We start from the raw sequence: 22,946 nt of genomic DNA on the forward strand, positions 1-22,946 counted from the left end.
TCCATTTCACCATACACACCGATTTGGTTTTATGGCTGGAGTGATTCCATCGCAAGATGGTTTCTAGGGGGTGGCTTAGCTCAGGGGTAGAGAAAGGGGTAGAGAAACCGTCAACACAAAGGGTTCCCGAAGTGTTCCCATTTAGAATCCGGGCTCCTTCTGAGTTAAGTCGAAGAATCCTTGAGCAAGACTCTGAACACCTACTTGCTCCCGGTGAGCTGGTTGGTGCCTTGCATGGTTTCCTCCGCTATCGGTGTATGAATGTGTGTGTGAATGGGTGAATTTAATGCACAATCTATAAAGTGCCTTGGATAAAAAGTGCTATATAAATGCACCATTTACCATTTAGTTTGAATAATATTCATTTGGGAGATTTCATGACATCTTTTAAAGCTGGCTGTATCCTGCAGACCTAAATGATTCAACATTTGTTTAACATGGTATATAGGCCTATATATCTTATATCTATGTGCACAAGAATAAATACATAATAAATACATTAAGAATAGCAACAATAGTAAGTAAAACAACTTGTACATTAGTCAGTAGTATGTGAGTGGGTCCTACTGTAGTTTAGTGCCATTAGTGAAACCTGCATTTCAGTTTGACAAATGTCCGCCTCGTTCTGGGACACATGGATTCAATAGCAGGATGAGAAGGGGGGGGGGGGGTTACAGGAAGGTCATGTAATAAATACCTTATGAAGTTAATTTCCTTTCCTTTAATGGAATTAGCAGGATCAATGTAATTACTTACCCTCAATATCTAGGAAGTGGAGCATCTTAGAATCTCCTGGTATTGACAGTAAGGCACATTGAGGCCCCATTCATATCATTGTCAACGGTCATTTTTCTGTGTTCATGAAGGTAGAACAAAACATTATTTCCCCCCCTTATCAACAATCACTTTGAAATGAACAGTCCTAATTAAACTCCTGAAGTTCCATCAGACATGTTTAGCCTAGCTTCAGTTTTATTCTTTTCCTTTTCCTTTTATCAACGTTTACTATACAAACAGTACAATATAAACACAATAAATAATAAATGAGAAAGGCATAGATTGGATCATGTTCTGGGTTGTTTTTCCAAAGTTTAGAGCCCAGATTAATGTGCCTACGCCTTCCTGTGAGCTCTGCACCTCCTGCCTGGAGATATGACTTTATTACAATTCCCGTAGTCTCCCACCTACACCCCTACACACACACACACACACACACACACACACACACACACACACACACACACACACACACACACACACACACACACACACACACACACACACACACACACACACACACACACACACACACACACACACACACACACACACACACACCCTTCCCAGCATTCTTATGACACTCCTCGGCAGGCTCCCCCTGGGTTCGGATCGGCATTAAATTAAACTGTAAATCATCTTACCAAAAAGACACAAGAGTTACGTCTGGGTCAAGGGCAGCAGCAGTCCCAGGCTCTTTAATAGGAGATGAGAGGGACTTTATGAGGGAGATAAATAAGAGCATTACCAACAGCCTCTGTCTGGACCCCTGGAGGGTGGCCTGGGTGACCCTGTGGATCAGAAGGATGAAGGAGGAACGAAGATGTCTTCAAAGACATTAAAACATATAATGTACAGTGAAATTGGAACGAAAGATATTCGGCAAGGGACTCTGGGAGGTGGGGAGCGGCGGTGAAGAGGGAGAATGAGTTGTTTCCTGTTGTTGTGAGATAAGGTCCTTCTAACAGAAGGGAAGGACGCTTTATGATGATGGTAGCCAAACATACGGATGGAACGATTGACAGTCGCAGGGGTGTTCTGGGCCCTGGGTACAAGGATTCACTCACATTTTGTGCTTTAACTGTTGAAAAATAGCAGATATACAAGCTCACAGCGCGGCACCGAGTGCCGCGCTGCGAGCTTGTAGATCTGCTATTTTTGAAAAATCGTGAAAGTTTGTGCAAGTCTTTGAATATTTCAAATCCATAAGGTTTTTTTGAAAAACCTATGTTTCTATGTCAGTGGTGCTCAAACGTTTTCATGTCAAGGACCCCAAAATGATATGTATTTGGCCACGGACCCCCATCTCAAAATATTTTCTTCCAGGGACCCCCCATGAAGCAAAATTTGAAAGTTTCGCTTAAAACATACACATATTCAAAGATTTGCACACATTTTCGCGACTTTTCAAAAATAGCAGATCTACAAACTCGGTGCCGCGCTGTGAGCTTGTAGATCTGCTATTTTTCCATAGCTAAAGTATAAAATAATAAAGGCCCCTCCACCTTGGGCCCTAGTAGCTCAGTCCCACTTCCACCCCCTTGTGACGCCCCTTCGCAGTCGAAAAGAGACACAGTCAGGCAGGCGAGGCATCACATCAGGTATAGAGCTTGAAATCTGTGTCTCCTCCATAATGATTGCATGTCTGCCAGTGGCAGGGGCCTAACAAAAGAAACCCTGGATTCATCACAAAGAAACAACATTTAGTGGAAATGGAAGGAAAGAGTAATTGCTTGGGAAAAAGTCCCTGGGCGTGAGATGGAATTGAATTGCAGCCCCTCTGGATGCCAGGCATCTGATGTAAAATTCCAATCTCACTTAATGTGCTTGTATTATTTTTTTCTTCCGTTTTGCCGTCTTTGGCTCTTTCTTTCCTTGAGGTAAAAATGTGAGGCAAATTGAAATCGAGGCCTGCACCAGAATAATATGATCCGATTTAGTTTGTCATTTACAATGAAAGACCTTCCATCAGAATCTCTCCCATGTAAATGTAATGCCTATACCGTCTTGGGGTGGTGGCATGTTCGCGTGCTGCTAACCCTCCACGCACACACATGCACAGATACGGTGCACACATGGAGAGAAAGAGAGAGAGAGAGAGAAGAGGGGAGCTACCAAAATATCGTCACTGTCGGGCAGAAACCTTGTATCTCCAAGTTTCAAATTTGTATATTTTTTCGCAAAGTAAAGCACTGCTTCATCATACAAGGCCATCGCACGAAAGTAGTGAAAACAGCCGATCTACAAGCACACAACGCCTCGCACCGCGAGGCGTTGTGTGCTTGTAGATCGTCATTTTAAAAATTATAAATACAAAACAAAAGGTTTTGGACATACAAGGGTTCCACCCGACAACAACGATATGAATTGCAAGTACGCATCATCACAGTGTGACATGCGCATAATGAAATTCCTCGTCGAGCAATGAAACGCATCTTGTGATGAAACCACCGCAAACATAACAAGTTCAGGATCAGAATAAAAGTTGCCGGTATTCTTACACCACTTTTATTTTTAACTTTGTAGACTCCTTCATTGGCACTCAGTCATCATGAGTGTTCCCCAGCCACTTCCCTGTGATCCTGCCTTTCACGACGCTATTTGCTCATCATTTTCGGCAGAAAAGAACATTTTCTCACAGCATTCTTGTAAAAAGCTTAAATGTCCCACATTGCTCATAAAAGCACAGTTTGTGCGTGAGCTCTGGCAGAACAGCACACAGGGGAAAGCGGTCAGCGGTGCATTTGAGGCCATGGACGGAGCTTCATTACCGAACATAGAACATTACTCCTCGAGGTTGGTTCAGCCTTCAATGTCACTGGCAGGGACGTGCTGAGGATGTTAGAGAGGCAGGGGCTGAAATTCCTAAAAGGGCCTTTTGGTGAACATATTGAAAATATGAGGTTGGCTATTTTCAGTACTTGGTACCACACTAAACTAAGCATAAGAAAGGCAATACTGGAGATGTGGTGTAACAGCATGGATTTCTACACCATTTCTGCGCAATTCTTTCAACATAAGATGATACATTCAAGTTCAGGACAGTTTGGACAAGGCAATTCTCTTGAATGCTGCCTTCAGGTGTGGCATGGAAAGAGGGCATTTGCAATTCTTTCACCATAGTAAAAACTGCATTAATGGTCTGGAGAGGGGCACTTTTTACAGACTGTTAAAAGGGCAGGGGCTCAAATGTCTATGTGTGCACGTGCCTGGTCACTGGGTTAAGCCAGCGGTGCTATATTGGTGCATGTCCGGGATGTCAATAACCTTTTTTCCCCATGACCTCCCTCCAGACCTCAAAAAAGGTTAGTGGACACATGGCCCCATGAAGCTGGCTCTGATCCAGGTTCTGCTGTGTTCTGAACCATATCAGTCAAGAAAAGACAGGTTTACTGCCTCGGGGGGCTGTAAAGCAAAGTGAACAAGCTGCCATCTGCTCCGCATGTTGTGCTTCAAAATATTAACATGCTCACCAAATGGAAACATGCAACATAATGTATACAGATACACATGCACGCATACACAAAAGCACAGATGTGCACGAATGCACACGCAGACAAACACTTGCACACGCGCGCACACACACATACCTCACTCTTCCTAGTTTCATTTGTCAAGATGACAGCTGGACTCAGGCTGAGGTGGAGTTTGCCAAACAAAATCCCTCGCTGGTTTAGTAGCAGCCAGAACATCCTGAGAAACATTCTGACACACATTCAATCCTGCAGTCTGTGTGTGTGTGTGTGTGTGTGTGTGTGTGTGTGTGTGTGTGTGTGTGTGTGTGTGTGTGTGTGTGTGTGTGTGTGTGTGTGTGTGTGTGTGTGTGTGTGTGTGTGTGTGTGTGTGTGTGTGTGTGTGTGTGTGTGTGCGTGCGTGCGTGCGTGCGTGCGTGCGTGCGTGCGTGCGTGCGTGTTTTTCCTGAAGTCGAGGTCCAGCCACCCTCCAGCTTGCCAGTCTTTGGCATGGCCACACTTGGCAGGAAGAGGAACCATTTTACCGGGCTCTCACCCAGTCAACATCAAACACAAAATGCCCACTTTTCCTCCCCCAAACACATATGAACATATAGCATACTTCTCATCTGGATTCATCTGTACATGTGTTTAACTGTAGAGACCTCTGAGGTGTTGTTCCCACTAGGCTGAAGGGGGCGCTGTAGTCTACACTACAGTACACTACGCTCTCCAAACCGCCTCTCCAGCTGTGTTCACAGAAAACCACAGGATGATGCAACAGGAGGGATGCTGGTAAGACTAGACCGATGGGGGCGACACAAGACAGATTGAGGCGGGCAGCGTTCGATCCAGCCAAGGCCACAATGTGCGGTCAGGATAGATGATTCCGTCCCCTCTGCTCACACCACTTTGCAAAAAAAACATTTCTCAAGCCAGGTTAGTGTCCAATCAGAGTCCTCAATGACCCCTGGCCGCCGTCCCATTGGTCGCCTGGCTTCCTGTTTCTAGACAGCAGGGCTCACATCCCATTACACTTCTGCTGAGGCAGTCAATTTAAAGCCACTTTGCTTCCCTCCCTCCTCTCTTCTCCTCTCACTCTCATGCTTTTTTTTTTACTCATATTTTCCCTCTAGTCTGCATTTCTCCCCCTGGCTGCAGAGTGCCGGATCTTGAATTTGAGCACAAGAAGGGAGGGAACCCATGCAGGAAGGGGGAGAGGGGTGTGTGTGGGGTATGAAAGGCGGACATTGTGTAAACGCACATACAGGAGGAGGGGGGTAAATGACTGACAAAAGTGCAGTAGTAGCATATTTCTCTCACTATGCTCCCCCTACCCCTCCCTCTCCCCCTCTCCCCCCCCTCTCTCTCTCTCTCTCACGCACGCGCAGTCTTTAGTCTAATTATCCAGATTGTGTCTCACAGGGATGGGATGGGGGGAGGGTCCTTCATATTGTCCTTGTCAAATCCTGTAAGAAGTCCTAAAGAAGTCGAGAACCATCACCATTCCTCATAGTTCATGACTCAATCAATTCCCTAATGAGAGAGAGAGAGAGAGAGAGAGAGAGAGAGAGAGAGAGAGAGAGAGAGAGAGAGAGAGAGAGAGAGAGAGAGAGAGAGAGATGAAACGGCAGCCCTCGACACAGTGAAGTGAAAGTGGAGGGGTGTCACCTTTTGTCTGCCACAACAATGTCTGCCTCCCCTCTATTGGTCCCGCCATGGCTGAGGAGATTGAGCAGGGAGGATTGTTCCATTGTTCCTTCCGGGGAGAAAAGCATCTCTAATTTGCCATAAGCCTGCGCTATCAAAGACCAGGGCCCTTTTTTCCCCCACACACAGTAATAATTGGAAAAGTCATTCAGTGCTTAACTTCCATTAGCCCTGGTTCATTGCAGCAATGTGAATGGAGTATTTTTAACAGCCTCACCAGGACACAGAGGAGGCCCTCTCTGTCCTCCAATCAAACATACAGCCACCAACGTACGCAAACAGTACAGAGGAGCACTGTTGGATGACCAGATAGTGTGTCTGCCTCATACTGTAATAGTAATGTTCCTGGTATGATTCTGCCTTCTCTGCCCCCAGCGTACCCCCCTGCTGTCTAAACTAGCACTGCACTCTGTCGAGGTGCCAACCTGCGCTGTGTGCACTCATATAGTCACTTTCCGATGTGCCGTAGGCCCACACTGCCTTGGTGGATTAAAGTTCTCAGTCGCCACGACTGATTTCAGTCATTTGGTTTCCATAGAAGCCAGCATGTCTTCTGTGGAAGCATATTGCGCAAATAGCCTGTCTCCAAGACAGGCTATTTTTGTAAGTTATTATTGTAAGATGAGAGCATTTGAAGTGGTCAAACAGTATGTTCATAAGCATCTTCTTAATAGTCTCTGATATTTCAGCAAATGTTAAATCCTCAATCTGTGATTTCTTCATCTGGTTGGCAGTATTTAAAACATCAGGAACAATATTACAAAAACGAGTAATTGTTTAGGAAACAGCACTAGTGTGGGCGGCTCGTTTCATATGGTTTCACAAATCGCACATTAGGACTTGATCATAGAAACATTTTTCAGTCGTGAGATTTTATTTTGCTTCAATCCATGTACACAATCTTTCTCTTAATCTTGTACATGTGTGCATTTTTTCAGATCTACCTGTGCACAGTGTGTGTACACTGTAGTACTTTACTGGAGGTCTGCATGTGCATAAACACGCGAATCCTCATCAGTCGATGAAGAATGATGCTGTTCATTCTTGTTGTTTTCATTCTTAAATGCCCATGCCGGCATCAATAATGTTGTTGTCTGTTCTAGCTTCGACCGTATTTACAATTTAGACGCTGCTATCCTCCAGAGCAACTGAATAAATTGCCCAGGGATTCTTTTCAACTAGACTCCAAATTAACCCACATTTTTAAGATGCATTAAAATGCAACAATAATGTAACCTATACAAGAAGAGATATGTAACCACAAAGTGATATTTTAGTGTGTTGGATTGCCTACAGTGCTATCTTAGGAAAGTGTCTGGTACTCTGGTATCTTCCTCAAACATTTAACAAACTACAGTATGAGAGCCCTGATGATGACCAGTTTCTGGTCGAAACATGTCAGCGTTTTAGACAAATGAAATAAAGTATTGTTACTCCCTTTTTAAACTTTTGAGTGCCTGGATCACTTTTTTTTTTTTTTCTTTTGAAAACTACAGTATGCTTTGGAAACCAGGTGCCATTAGTCATAGTAAATGAGCTAAACATGGAACAATACCACTAGCACGACCATTTATATTGATACCTTGAGACCAAAAGATACAGCATGAATCCAGTTCATCTGTTTTGAGGGGACACAACAGTCAGCAGACCGCAGCCTCCTCCTCATCAGCCTCTCGTCGATGCTGTTCAGAGCTAACCAGCTCAGGTTGTGACCTGTTGGCCAGTACCTCTGTACAGTGTCTCTGCTTGCCCGTACAGCCTCACCATAGTGTAAAAAAAGGAACATCTCTCTCTGCTTGTTTGTTCAGAATACCTCACTCCCTTTGTTTAGGGCTCTCAAGCTGTGGTGGGCCCAGCTATTTCTATAGCTTTCAGATGTTTAGGTGTTTGCTGTGACTTTGCTGTCTGCTGCAAGAGGCAGTGTCTGGGCTTAGTTGTTACTGCAGCTACAGTCACTCCCTGAACCAGCAGCACCACACAGCCTAATTGGTACAGTTATGACATGCTTCTGTGTGTTATTTGTGCGTGTGTTTGTGTGTTTTGGTATCTCTGTGTGTGTGTGTGTGTGTGTGTGTGTGCGTGCGGCTGTGCGTGTGTTCGTGCATGTTGTACGCACGTAGTGTGTGCCATCAAGTACCGTATGCCGTCAAGATATTTCTGAAAGCGCCATGAAAGAAACTGCATTTCAACAGATCTCTCAGTCCATGTCCCTTTTTATGGAAAAACAAAAACGCAGTGCTAGACGACTCAGCTCTGTTCAAAATATTGATTAAATGTGATCGAGCTCTATTCAAAATCAATCACACATATTGATGTGATTACAATGTGATTACAACAATGACTCCATGAACTATTATTGCTAGCAGCAATAATATTTCCCTTTTGCAACTTTTTAAATAAGTCTAAAAAATTAAAACATCAATCAATCAATATAATGTAGGTCAGACTCTGCTCTCAAAATGTCTCTGCCGCTGCTCGGAACCATAACACAACACATGTTAATTCTGAAAAAATCACAACCGTGTGAACTGAACGGTGGAGTCTGTGTGAGTGTGTGTGAGTGTGAGTTTTAGTGTGCCTGGCCTGACAACAGCGCCCCTCCCTTAACGCGTGTGTGTGTGTGTGTGTGTGTGTGTGTGTGTGTGTGTGGGTGGTCAAAAGAGGTATTGCAGGCTACATACAGACACGCAACACGCATAGATACACACACAGCTCCGTATAGGAGTGGTGTGACTACCGCTCAAAAAATAGGTGGGTAAAAATGTTCGGAGGCAATCACAAAAACAGAACAGGCTGTTCTCTATTAGGCTACTAAAGCGAGAACATAGAGGCATTACCTGAAATTGTATCCAATGCTAAAATGTTTCACATTCCGGAACATCTGACATCAATCCTAGCTGTGTTTTAGATTTGCTTGTGGTTTCCTTTAGGGAACAGAAGTGCACTGTTAGTGTCTGTCATGTTTGACAGTGCCGGCTGAGTGGGAGATGGTTTAGCTGGGGTCACGACCCCCAGTTGTCAGGAGGAAGATCGACCTACAATTTCAGACAGCAGGGGATTGATAACAACCAAAGAGCTGGCTCTAAGACCAAAGAGCTTTGGTACATTACCAAGATAAACAATTCCATGCCTCGGCTTGAGGCATACAAATGTCTCCTACGTTTGTTTTAAATTGTCCTAAAAGAAAACTATGCCTAAACCTAACCTTAACCTCATAATGGGCCACACAAATTCCAACCAGGACCATTCTTGTCGAAGTTCCCGCAACAGATTTTGTCCAAATAACTTCGTTTTGATTTGATTTAATCAAGAGTCAGACGTCCTATTGCTACAGTGTTCATTTAGATTTGCATAGCCAGCATGTATTGTGTTTGATATCCGCCCTTCATTGAATGTCGCATACTGGTTTCACTTCAGTGCCGACTGCTTGCAGAGAAAGTAGCTTGACACCACTTCCAGTTTGTTCAGATTGTTGCCCTCAACTTGTAATACTAGTCTGCATATCGTTGTTAGGTGGAAACCTATACAGTATGTCCAAAACCGTTCATTTTGTATTCATCATTTTAAAAACACAGAGTGAATTTTTTGAAAATAGCCGATCTACGAGCACACAACGCCTCTCACTGTGAGGCGTTGTGTGCTTGTAGATCTGCTATTTTAACTGGTCTTGTGCGACAGCCTTGTATGGTGAAGCAGGGATTTACTTTACAAAGAAACGTACAAAAGTGAAACTTGGGGATGAGGTTTCTGCCCCACAGTGACAATATGGATAAAGTGTGTCTGGGGAGCTTGCAAACATGACTAGACCCTGGCCCTGGGGTGATTTAACTGTTAGAGCTATGCACCTATATGCATTTAATGACAACCTCTGAACAGTGTTTTCATTATTCAATACCTTTGTACTAGAAAGGTTTCTGCATTCTGTTGTAATCTGAACACTCACTCACCTCTTCAGACTCGACCTCTGTCCGTAGCACTTGAACTAGCATGCAAAGGTTTAAATGTAATTTAGATAGCATGTTATTTAGAGATGGCGGTTCCATGTGTTGACCTGGCATCCTATAGTTTGTGTTGTATCAATGTACAGATTATTATATTGTTTTTATATTATACTGTTTGGACTGATGCTTAGCTACGTTCTTGGTTGACCTATGATCCTAGATTGCCGAGGCACTACACTGTATGTATTTGATTTATGGGTTTGCCTTGTGTACTTTAAATCCCTCTGGATTAAGAGTGTCTGCTAAATGCCTTGTAAATTAGCTGTCATGTTTTGTGGGAGGTCTATTTGGCAAAATAGCCACAACTACGAATACATCATCCAAACAACCTGATTGTTCTTGTTAATTAGAATAGCCATATTTAATAGTAGTAGTATCATGCACTGTACAGTAGTTGAGGACGCTGTAATAGCATATTAAGGTCAGATCCCCAGCCCCATCCATTCTCTCTACAGTGGTGGTAGCAGTGTGTTCTCATCCATTCTCTTCATCTCCTCTGCCCTGTTTTCCCTGGAGAACCAGTATCATGATCATTTTCCATTTGAATCAGTTTTGCCAGGCAGAGTGGCGCTAAGCTCACTGATAAGATCTCCTTAAGGCCGAGACAAGCTGTCAGTAATGAAGAGAATTGCTTTGATCCTTCGACAAATAGGTTGCTGATGCAGTCTCTCTCTCTCTCTCTCTCTCTCTCTCTCTCTCTCTCTCTCTCTCTCTCTCTCTGCCCCACCCCGCCACACAAGCATGCACGCTCACACACACACACACACACACACACACACACACACACACACACACACACACACACACACACACACACACACACACACACACACACACACACACACACACACACACACACACCTCTCTGACACTCTCTCTCTCCCTCTCTCACTCTCTCTCGACAGAGCGAGAGAGGGAGAAGTGGAAGCCGAAAAGTGCTTTTGATTATCGGGGCTCTTGAAAATGAATGTCTTTATCATTTATTACCAAATGAAGTGCTGTGTGTGTGTGTGTGTGTGTGTGTGTGTGTGTGTGTGTGTGTGTGTGTGTGTGTGTGTGTGTGTGTGTGTGTGTGTGTGTGTGTGTGTGTGTGTGTGTGTGTGTGTGTGTGTGTGTGTGTGTGTGTCCCTAAGAGGGAAAGGAGAATTAGACTTCCTTCTGTTCAGTAAAACCTAAAACTGCACTGCATCATCCCAGATTTATTGATGGATCTTCCATCAACTTGCGCCTCCACTGGCATCAGTGGAATGGTAGAAATGCCAGCTTTTATATGACAAGGATGTAATTTAAATGCTTTAAACACACACGTGTGCGCGTGTGTGTTATTAACTCTTTTACCGCTATGTACGTTAACGCTCGCCCCATTCAGGCAGGTTATTGCCGCCAAGTACGAACGGCCGTTTGTTCATTCTTTACCTTATTTTAGCACTGTAAGCTGATGAGAGGTCGCGCAGGTCTGTACAGTAGAAACAGCTCCCGTAACGCTGGTCTCAAATCTCCAACCACAGATAAACAACAATGGAGGCGAAATCACTTCCTGGCCGTTTTCTATGGACTGGATCTAGTATATGCATTTCTATGCTCTGAGCTACTGGCGGAAGCGAGGGACATTTGCAGCCTCATTCATTGCATATGGCTGCCCCTGCAGTCAGTTTGGCTCGATTACAGCTATACCTGTGTTTTAAAAAATAATATGTTTGGAAATAATGCAAGGATAATGTTCTATAACATCGCAAAGGTAAGCTACTTTTAAGCTACTTTGATGGCAGTAGCACAAATAAATAAATAATACATAAAACAGTAAAAGAGTTAATGATTAGGACACATCAAGACAGTGGCATCACACGACTTCACATGAACGCGCTCGTAAGTCGTCGCTTGGCATCAACCGAAATCTCTGAGCGAGGAAAAGTGTGATCGTTTACTCGCCAGCGACCTCCCCCCCCCTCCCCCCCTCCCGCCTATGGTGTGGCCTTCAGTGTTCCACTGTGACTACATGCATGAACATGGTGGGAGGCAGAGGTAATTAGTTGGAATGACTGTGAAAACCCACAGCTCAGTCTCTCCCCTCCAGCAGGAAGTCTTTGGAAGCAGGTGGGAAAAACCAGGGGGCGGAGAAATGCCTGAATGGAATTATGGAGATCCATCACTTCCTAACTGGTGAAGATTTATACACAACACTGCCAAGGCAACGTCATTTCATGTCTCATGCATGGCTTCTGTCCACATACACAGAAAAAGCTGAAATGATGGAGAGGAGAGGAGAGGAGAGGAGAGGAGAGGAGAGGAGTATGTAATGGTAGGCATGTTCTGATTCCCTCTGGGAATGGTGAATGGAGTCAGCATTGTCTTTAGCGGAGGTAGTAGTAGATGGAGTCAGTGTTGCCCCCTAGAGGTCATAGTGGTGCAGTTGTAATTTCATGTATCCGTTTCAGGAGGTAAGCGTGCTTTGAAGTAATAACCGTTGACGCCTGGAGCTCATTAATTACTGTAGCTGTCACTTGTAATTTACAGAGATATGAGCACAGTCTTCTGAAGAATAACCCCTCCTCACCCCTCCACCCCAGTCCCCCCGTTCCCTGAGGAAAACACACACACACACACACACACACACACACACACACACACACACACACACACACACACACACACACACACACACACACACAGATACTGGCGTAGTAGCATGGGCACGGTGATGGCACTGCTTCCTGCATAACATGGCATCTGATTACGTATTTTTTACAGCCCCCATCCCCCTCCACCCCTCTGGCGGTGTATGTTAAACTATGTACATACAGTACAGTAGATCCAACCTTATAGTCAGAGCTGGGGAATAAGTAGTCTCTTCCATCAAGCTTGAGGAACCGAATATGATATGGCGCCACTTCTCCATTGAACTTCAATGGACGAGCCGCCATGTCTTTTCTGTCACCCTATTACTTTGAATGGTGTGCTAGTTCCAGACACCGGATATTGACACAGATCAGGATGGAGGAAAGTGACGACGATGGCACAGTGATGATGATGAGGATGACGAAGAAGTAGACAAAGATGATGTCAGTGTTGGCAATAATGACAGGTTGTTATTCCACTGCTGCCAAGATGACACCTGTCTAATACCGTATGTCCTTCCCTTGTCCTTCTTAGTTTTTCTCAAGCTATCTCCTCGGCAGGGCAGATTTCCTGGTTGTGTCAAAAGTGTGGCTAAATTGGTTCCACGAGAGGAAGATGGAGACAGCTTTGGACAGTGTCAGACTGTTTAGTTGGCTCGTCCGCTGAAATAGTCCCTGATTAGAAGAGAGAAGCTGGCTGCTATACTGTGTCTGTGTGCACTCACTGGCACACGAAGCAGGAGAATGGGAGTTATTTTGAAAGGGTGATGGTTTCATTGGTTGTCACGTTGCTAATGGAAGGAGATGGAACGACTTGTTTGGACACCTAAAAATGATGCAAAACGGTGTAAGGCACAGGTCTGGCATTGAGCTTAGTGCATTACTCTTTTTCTGGGGAAAGAACCTGAATGAGGACACGTGTACCATGATTCCATGGACGTACATTAGGGCTTCCTGCCGTCCTGTGCGTGCGTGCGTGCGTGCGTGCGTGCGTGCGTGCGTGCGTGCGTGCGTCCATGTATTTGTGTGTATTTGCATTTGTGTTTATGCAATCTGGGAATGTATCGTCAAAGAAAAGGGAAAAATGGCGCCCTCTCTGTTTTGTTCCTTTTCATTTAATGTTGAGAAGCACTTAATTTGTTCTTGAGAGATTAGTAGTTAAGTAGAGAGGGGGAGAGAGTATTGAAAACTGGGTTGAAATCTCAAGATGCAGAAGGATATTAGGTTTCACAATTAGCTTGAATATTGACACATTTACAGTATAATGCACATTGTCAAGCACTTTGACAGAAGGCATTTAAATGCACCATTTACCACTTTTAGCTAAATGTGATAATATCTCTGTCTCTCTCTCTCTCTCTCTCTCTCTCTCTCTCTCTCTCTCTCTCTCTCTCTCTCTCTCTCTCTCAGATCCGTTCAGACCAGGACAGGGACATCTCGATCCGATACAGCATCACGGGGGTGGGAGCAGACCAGCCACCCAATGAGGTGTTCAGCATCGACCCTCTGGCTGGCAAGATGTTTGTCACCAAACCTCTGGATCGAGAGATGTGCTCATCCTACCATGTGAGTTACAGTATGTCTGTGTGACTTTCTGCCTCACTCTGTCTTAACAACTTGGGAGCCAAACTCGTTCAGTAACGAGATACGGCCACTGGAGGTCGCCGTGCCAAAAATGAGTCATCTCGTTGAGAGACGAGACAAAGGGTTAACTTGGTTACATGCAGCTGCATCCGTTCTGTGTACCCATGTGAAAGACCCTGGTCCATACGTCATACCGTGGCTCGCAGAGAAACAAAATGGAGGATCTAGGCTACATACACTTCCATTCTATGCTGAAACATAAAAACAGCTTTATCTATGAATAAGGTGCAAAGAACGCCAGGGAAGCAGAGATCTGCCTGTTTTCACGGCGACACTTTACCGCGATGGTCGGCCCCGGTTTGGATTTTAGTTTCGCGAGCGTTTGTAAACAAATGGATCTTCTTCCTCAATCGTCAGGGGACACTCACGTGCACACGCACAAAGCTTCCGAGGCTCTTCAAAATTAAAGCGTAAATGAACGACGGCAGCAGCAACAGCTAGAAATGTTAGAAACCTTGGCTTCCCATGTGTTAAGGTTCTGACCCAAAGTAAATGTCACGTTTAAGGTCAATGTCAATGTTGCGACGGAACAAATTTCACTTTTAAAACCTCACCCACTGACTGCAGTCAAAGAGCTGCGTTCATTACAGTCCATCCCCCTTTTCTGTGGTCATAATGTTATTTATAACTTAATTTTATTCATATTTCCACACTCACTCCAGAGGGCCGAAACCTCTTATCTCCGTATTTTAACTTTTTCGTAATTATTAATGAATGCCCTACTTTGTCACTCTATGACACACAAAAGTAGCAAAAATAGCCGATCTACAAGCTCAAAACGCGTCGCAGGAAATGGAACATCTGAAATCAATAATATATCAGTATTCTGATATTAACCATGCGGCCCCCGGGCTGCCAGTTGCCCAGTTGTATGTATGACCTAGTATCTTAGATTTATGCTAGATTTATTTCCTCTCATGCAGTGTGTGCAGGAGAACTATTTAACTCCTTAACACCTAAGTCTCCCAATCTTATCTCCAGTGTTCATTTAATTTAACTAGACCCTTTATTGGTGCATTTTTATATTCTCAGGATTTGACTGTGAACTTTCTTTGTTCTATTTTGTCTGATTCTCTCCTGTGTATTTATGGATGTGTCCATGTGCGCACACACCCGCACACGCACACACACTAATATGACCCATGAGATTGGACCCACAAGCGTTTCTTTTGCAACTAATTACTGCATTAATCCCTCACTTTGATGTAAGAGAGTTTGAGTTTGTCTGCATCCATTCCGTTAACTTTCCTTTTGTTCTTTCTCTGGGTGTGTTTGTCTCCGTCTGGCTCTCGTGTGAACCTAGTTGAACTTACAGTCCCACAGAGCCGACTGGCAGGCTCAGTGTTACAGCAGGAGCAGATTTATACCCAGGAGAGGAGCTCCCGATCGATGACATGATTTGTTAGGAAAGGTCCAGGCGTGCTGAATTTAAACCCCATGTTGACTGCGGAAGAATAGTGTCCATCTATACAGGGAGCGGGGAGCTATTGAACAGAAAGATCATGATACAGATGTCAACAGGAGCGATGTTGTTCCATGTAGTATAAATTGAGCTTATGTTGATCCGCTACATCTCACGCTAGAACAGAGCTCTTCAAAAGGGGGTCCGCGACCTCTAGGGGGTACTGCAGGGGGTCTGCAAAATTGTTGCTTGATTAAACAAGAAAAAAAGGGGTATGTATCATGATGTTTGCAGGAATGTATCATGATTCTGAACATTTTGAATAGCTTGTATACATGATTATTGACAGATTGTTGATAGTATTGACATTGGTTCTCAGTTAACTCATTGCATGCCAGGCCCGATAGTCCCGAGATTATTTCAATGTCTTTCCCTGCCAGGCCCGATAGTCCCGAGAATTTCCCGTTTTTGAAAAATTAAAAAAAAAAAAAATTGACCCCAAAAAATGTAGTAGGCATGATAGCAATCGCGAAATTGCATGTTTAACCCCCATAGCAACCCCATCTTTCAAACATGGCAGCCATCTTTGTTTACATTTTAGGAAAACATAATGGCTGCTATCTCATGAATGCCTGAACGGATTTCCATTCGGATTCTTTTGTTTGAAAGCTGTGAGCAATGTGGACACACGTGGTGCATTATCTAGGCATGGGTGTGCATGATCCGTGCACTATGAATTACATGGAAGTCTATGGAGACGAATGGCATGAGGGAGTACGAAGGTATTCTTAAAAGACGGTGAATGTGAAGGTATGTTTAGAAATGGCAGTGGTATGGCCACCCTACCCGTTGTACCTGGTTCAGCCTATTGACTGACTCACTCTGTCACTTGACAACCATTTTCCAAAGCATATTTTAGGGTTAGCGTTTATTAGGGTTTGATATAATTGCATTCCATTGCTGTTAAAAAGGCACGGATGTTTGGATTTTGTATGTAAAATGGGACTGTTTTCAGCTAGACTGTCTGCACTTTCATATGCATTAACATGCAACAATAATGTAACTTTAACCAAAAGATAATGTGATCGATTACTTATCTCATTCAAGTTTAATGTCTCTGCAAGTTGATTCTCATATCGTGCTGAAATGAATGGAATCCAAAGGCTTTCTTGAAAAAAACACAGTAGCCTATGCTTTGGCAAATGGTCAGCAATATGGGTTATTTATTCAAAACACGGCCATTTAAACTGTATCCTATACAACATCAATCCACAATAACTGACCTGAAATGGCTTCTACGCAATCTTCTGGCTCTCTCAAAAGTTTAGATTTGACTTTGTTTTGTTTACCTCATACTTCAACCAAGGGCAGAACAAAGTCATGGTCCAGTTCTCCCTCATTTCTTAAAGAACGAGGAATGTGTAAATTCAAAAGCAGCCGTGCAGCAACACACATTCCTCTGAGAGGAAAGCTCGGAGCCTCTCAGTGTTCCTGGGTCTGCCCTTATCTCCATCAGGATGCTGCTTCTGAGCCAGAAGCTGAGTTCTGCCTGCATGGCACGCTCTGTTTTCTCCCCCTGCCTTTCTAGATAATAACTTTAATGTGGACCCACAATTACTTTCTGCCTTCTTTAAACAGGGTGGTAATCTCTGACTCTTGACATTATTGAATTAGGGAGTGTAGGCCGAATGCGGGGTGGAGGGTGTGGGGGTGTATAGTATCTATGTATCTGTGTGTGTGTGTGTGTGTGTGTGTGTGTGTGTGTGTGTGTGTGTGTGGGGGGGGGGGGGGGGGTGGTTCTGATAAGGTCCTACACCGTCGTATAGTGCTATGTGATGCGATGGCAGCGTGCAGGTAGTGGGTGAAGGACGAGATCAGACAATGCGCAGGGAGAAAAGTAAAGTCAAATTAACCTCGGAGACCTGAATTTCCGTGAGGTGGAGGGTGAGGCAGTGGTAGTAGAAGAGAACAGCGTAGGATAGCAGGCAGAGAGAGAGGCACAGATTGGGAAAGGAACTTCAACCTGTCTGAGGAGAGGAAGGCGAGCGGGGAAAATGCTCCTTATTCTATTTCCTGCCACAAGCAGACAGGCCCTGTTGTTGGCTGGAGGCTATTTCAGTTATCTGGCTGTCATGGTGGAGGCGGGGCCCAGGTTGTGGTCCTCTCATGAGACACATAAGAGCACCCTACCTGCTCTCTCCTTGCCTAAAATAGAATGAAAAATAATAAATAAATAAAAATACAAAATCTGCTCTTGTTACAGAGCTTTCATCCTCCCCCTTACCTCGCCATCCTTCCTAACAGGCATGTGCAGTTGTGCACACATAGACATCAAAGGGGGCTTGAGCCCCTGCCCTTTTATTGTCTGTAAAAAGGTGCCCTCTCCAGAACATGAATGCAGTTTTCACTATGGTGAAATAAACACAAATGCCCTCTTTTCCATGCCATACCTGAAGGCAGCATTCAAGAGAATTGCCTGAACTCTCCTGAACTTGAATACAGCATCTTATGTTGAAAGAATTGCATTCTTTGTGTAGAAATCCATGCCATTACATCACATCTCCAGTATTGACTTGATTATGCTTAGTTCAGTGTGGCATCAAGCATCGAAAATAGCCGACCTCCAAGCTCACAACGCGTCGCAGCGCGACGCGTTGTGGGTTTGGAGGTCTGCTATTTTCGATGTTTTCACCAAAAGTGCCCTGTCAGCCCCTGCGTCTCTAACATTCTCTGCACGTCCCTGCTTCCTAACATATTTTCACTTCCTCACCTCTCCAGTTTCCTTTCTAATCTCCATCCAAATTCTGTCTCGTTTATATGCTGCTCACGAGTCACGACCAACCGGGATGGGGGAAATATACCCCCAGAATCAGATTGAGTCGAGGGGGTCCACAACATCTGTTCTCTAGACCTGCTGATAGTCATCAGTATTTGGCAGGATGAATATCCTCCAGCCGTGTTGTTGTAGCAGGAGGTTGTAGATAGTATCAGAGGTCCATGGATTCATCCTCAATAATGATGTAAAATAAACCGCTCTGTTATTTATGCTGACAGGTTTATATTACACAATGACTCATATTAACTGGTAAGGTGAAACACACACACTCCAGAGAAAACAAAGAGATGCATTTGTTTTTCTTTTCTCTTTTTTTTTATTAGTTACGTCCTTGCTCTTGGTTCGCACAAACAAACCACAAATGTGTATGAAACATCTTCCAAAGAATCGATTCATATCAACAAAGTAAAGAAAATAAAGAAACTCCTTCAGATTTCATTTAGTGGGAAAGAATTCTGGACGTGTTCTTTAACTTACATTGACCTCCGTATCAATTTCATGTACCGAACTTTGTGTGAAATCCTAGTCGGCGATCCTATTGATCTGGGCAGAGCAGAGCAGGGTTTCTGATGGACAGACTGACTGTGTTTGTGAAGTCAGAAGGCGGTGGAGAGATTTTAGGATTCTTTCAAACAAATCATACAAGCATTTTGGACCGAGAGCCCAAACTGTGATGCAGGAAAAAAAAAGGCAAAACAGTTTGGGTGCAATACTTTTACAGTGAGCTTTTTTTCCTCAAAGTTCTTTTCAACTTTCCCTCACGGTACTTGTCCACTATCGGTCTCGCGCCGGTATTTAGCCTAGATGGAGTTTACCATCAGCGTTGGGCTGCATTCACAAACAACCCGACTTTTAATCATTAAACACATTGACAAGAAGAAGAATAAATAAGTACTGTATAGTTTTCAAACCACTGCTGATCATCTTAGATAGAGAAAACAACACAATACTGAAGGCTCTGTTACACAAGCTATTGTGTGTTGTTATAGAGGGGTCGGTATGAGTGTCACATTGATATATCATTCATTGAATGTCATAAAAGTTTTATTTGTTGTTAAAAACCCTTGCAAATATTTACTCAACATTTGAGTGTGTGTGCGTGTGCGTGTGTGTGTGTGTGTGTGTGTGTGTGTGTGTGTGTGTGTGTGTGTGTGTGTGTGTGTGTGTGTGTGTGCGTGTGCGCGTGCGCGTGCGTCTGTGTCCAGCTACGAGCCCATGCTGTGGACATGAACGGGAACCAGGTGGAGAACCCCATAGACCTCTACATCTATGTCATTGACATGAACGACAACAGACCTGAGTTCAAGAACCAGGTTTACAACGGATCTGTGGACGAAGGCTCCAAGCCAGGTAGTCACATGTGGATGGATGGAGGGATGGAGGGATGGATGGATGGAGGGATGGATGGATGGATGGATGGAGGGATGGCGGGATGGAGGGATGGATGCATGGAGGGATGGATGGATGGAGGGATGGAGGGATGCGGACAACATAATGAATCAACAATACAGCACCACTGGCCCATTTTATGTCTAATCTCATGAGTTAAATGTAGATAGGATTACATAGGATAGGATTACAGTTTAGGCAATTGCCACTGTTTGAAAAATGGGTTACAAAATTGTGGGATAAACATTTTGAAAAGAAAAAAACTACAGTACATTGCGGGTAAAAAAACTAACATTTGGGAAAGATGTGGTGGGATATACATACAGTATGCGATAATGGTGTCCATAGGAGATCCGTGGTTTGCCGTGGCTTGTGATTGGCTGAACTGGAGGTAGGGAGCGCTCTGTTGTGTTCACTTGGACCGCGCGGAGGTGCCGAAAGTCGGGGGGGACGATAGATTTAATATTCCGGCCCCCTGGTTTACAACTTCTAACGGCGCTGAGTCGGCTCATGCGACCTTCGCAACACAGCGACTTGCTCGCTACTGCTCGCTCGGCGGTGTCTGACGTGGCTCAAGGTCGCCTGAGACGGCGCGCGTCCGTCGGCATCACCGAAAACAAGCATTCCTTTCCTTTGCATTTCCTATGGATACAATAATAGCATAGAGTACATGTATACATATTGTACATATACTGTAGGAGTAGTTTGAGGCATTTTATGAAATGAAAAGAAAGTTGTATCATGAGTATTTTATTTTTAAACACTTATACTTTGATGCTATGTGCCAAAATGTGCATGTTATTTAATTCAGTGAATGGATTATCTCTGGTTTCTGTTTACTGTACCCAAGCAATTGAAAAAGTATTTTTCAATTGAGTTTTGAAACATTGATTATCTGCCATGAAGATTGTATCCAAGGTTTTGAAAAATGACCTCAAGGCTCTGAAATTAATATCAAAGACATTGTGGGAAAACTGTAAAGAGTCATTAAAGGGACATAATCCCATCAGGCACAGCGCAGGACGCCCGTACAAAGGGTCCTCATTAAATCCCTGAAGAGTGCAGTTTAATGAAATTACCCAGGCGATGTGTGACGTGCTGCGATTCTTCAAATCCTCCTTTTTCTCTCTCTCTCTCTCATGATCCCTCTGTCTTTAGAAAAAGAGATAGATAGAAGATTCATAGTGTTTCAACTTGGAATCAAACCAAATCTTCTCTTTTCTCGATCCAATGCTCTGCTCCTGCTGTCTTTTTTCCCCCTCGTCCCAGAGAGAGAGAGTCCATTAGAAGACTCCCTCTGGCCGAGTCGTTGACAAATGTTGCTTTGAAATGTAATGAAGTTTGAAATGGGCACCGCGGTTACAATTATCCTTGGACAGAGGCTGTCACTGGCATGATATCACTATCTCTGGCAATTAGACTGGCCTCCAACCCAGTGGGCGGAGAGAGACTGAGACTGACAGAGTCGTCGATGGATAACAGTCAAAGCTTTGTCACTGAGTTAAAAAGAAAAGAGAAAAGAAAGAGTTGTGTACTCATGAAGGGGTGGAGGGTTACTTCAATAAATATGTACCTAGACCATACACACATACTCACAGAGATTTCTCGCATTTATTGTAAGATAACGTATCTCTTAGCCAATATGGGCCAAGTGTGGGAGGAGTAGCGCGGCAAAATAAAGTTTATCTGGAAAGAAGGATGGAAAGATGGAATAAAGTCAGACAAGTACTGTAGTCTGGTTGCCCTGTGAGGTCAACCACGCTAATTAAACAAAGCTCTGTTAAAATGGCATCTGAGAAGTGATTTAAAAGATTACGCTGACGTTGCTTCTCCGGTATCCTCAGCCATGTCGTTCCAAAGACCACCGATGATCACCATTATCTGATTCTGACAGATTCCCCCCTCCTCCTCCTCCACAGGTACATATGTGATGCACATGTCTGCGTTCGATGCTGATGACAACACCACGGCCAACGGCATGGTGCGTTACCGGATCCTGTCCCAGACACCACACAGCCCCATCCCCAACATGTTCACCATCAACAGTGAGACCGGAGACATCGTGACTGTGGCGGCAGGACTCGATCGGGAGGTCAGTGCTCCTACTTTTGTTCTCCTCTGTGGTATATTTACTCTTTTAGTGCCACCCGTTCACCACTAGAGGGCGCCCCAGGTGCCAGAGAAAATCCCATAGAGATATGCTGGTATATGCAGAAGCCCTGCAGCCATGACTTGCCTGAACACTTTCCTTTGTGCATGTACAGGAAGAGGATGAAGTTAGCTTGAAGTTAGCTATTGGCTACCAAGCATTTTAGAAGCCTTATTTTCGTGAACTTAGCCATGATTAAACCTTGCACACCTCATGCATGGGAAAAAAACAGAGAAGAATGAGCTCTAAAAAATCCAATGCAATCCTGGATTGCATTGGAGTGGATTTGTGCAGTTTGTTCACAGCTTTCAAACAAAAAAATCAGATTGGAAATCCGTTCAGGCATTCTTGAGATAATCGCCATTATGTTTTACATGTTATGTAAACAAACATGGCTGCCCTGTATGTTAGATGGGGTTGTATGGGGGTGGAACATGCAAAATCGCGATTGAAATCATGTTCACTAGATTTGATGGGGTCCAAAAAAAATTCTTTTTAAAAAAAAAATTCAATTTTTTTTTTTTTTTTTTTTTTCAAAAACCGAACATGTTCGGTTTTGGCATATGTAATACGTTTTAAAAAACCGAACATGTTCGGTTTTGGCACTGGATGAGTTAACCAATAGAACCCTTGAGGTTGTGTGTTATAGTAAATAAGATCACATCAAAACGTTGATATCTAATATAAACGATGGCTCATAGAACACATGAAGTGTTGTGTGTTGCTAAGCAACTGCTAGCTATTAAACAGGGGGCCACTTTCATTGCCCACCTGTGTAGCACAGCACACGGGTGGGCAACATATAGAGGTTCAACTTTATTTTGTCTCTGAAGAGCAGTTGGTTGTATGGCACGAATTGCAACATAAAAAACAAACATAAAATCACATGCGTAACTCAGACTCGGCAGCACTGCATCAGTGACCAAACATAATCATCACAACAGCAACGAGATAAGTCTCTGGGAGCAGGC

At 44.0% G+C, this 22,946-nt stretch overlaps 1 protein-coding gene across 1 annotated transcript in view; it reads left to right on the plus strand.

Annotated features, from left to right (window-relative positions):
- Positions 1–22,946, plus strand: part of LOC308290988 (cadherin-4-like) — a gene marked incomplete at both ends in the record, with an annotated part of 85,018 nt that overhangs the window by 13,282 nt on the left and 48,790 nt on the right. Inside the window, 3 exons of the mRNA XM_080732902.1 lie at positions 13,966–14,121; positions 19,643–19,787; positions 21,746–21,918. Of these exons, the coding sequence (XP_080589028.1) occupies positions 13,966–14,121; positions 19,643–19,787; positions 21,746–21,918 (474 nt within the window). The remainder of the gene's footprint in view (positions 1–13,965; positions 14,122–19,642; positions 19,788–21,745; positions 21,919–22,946) is intronic.

This window comes from Nannobrachium achirus, assembly GCF_963921795.1.
Source record: "Nannobrachium achirus genome assembly, chromosome: 9".
Taxonomy (NCBI): domain Eukaryota; kingdom Metazoa; phylum Chordata; class Actinopteri; order Myctophiformes; family Myctophidae; genus Nannobrachium; species Nannobrachium achirus.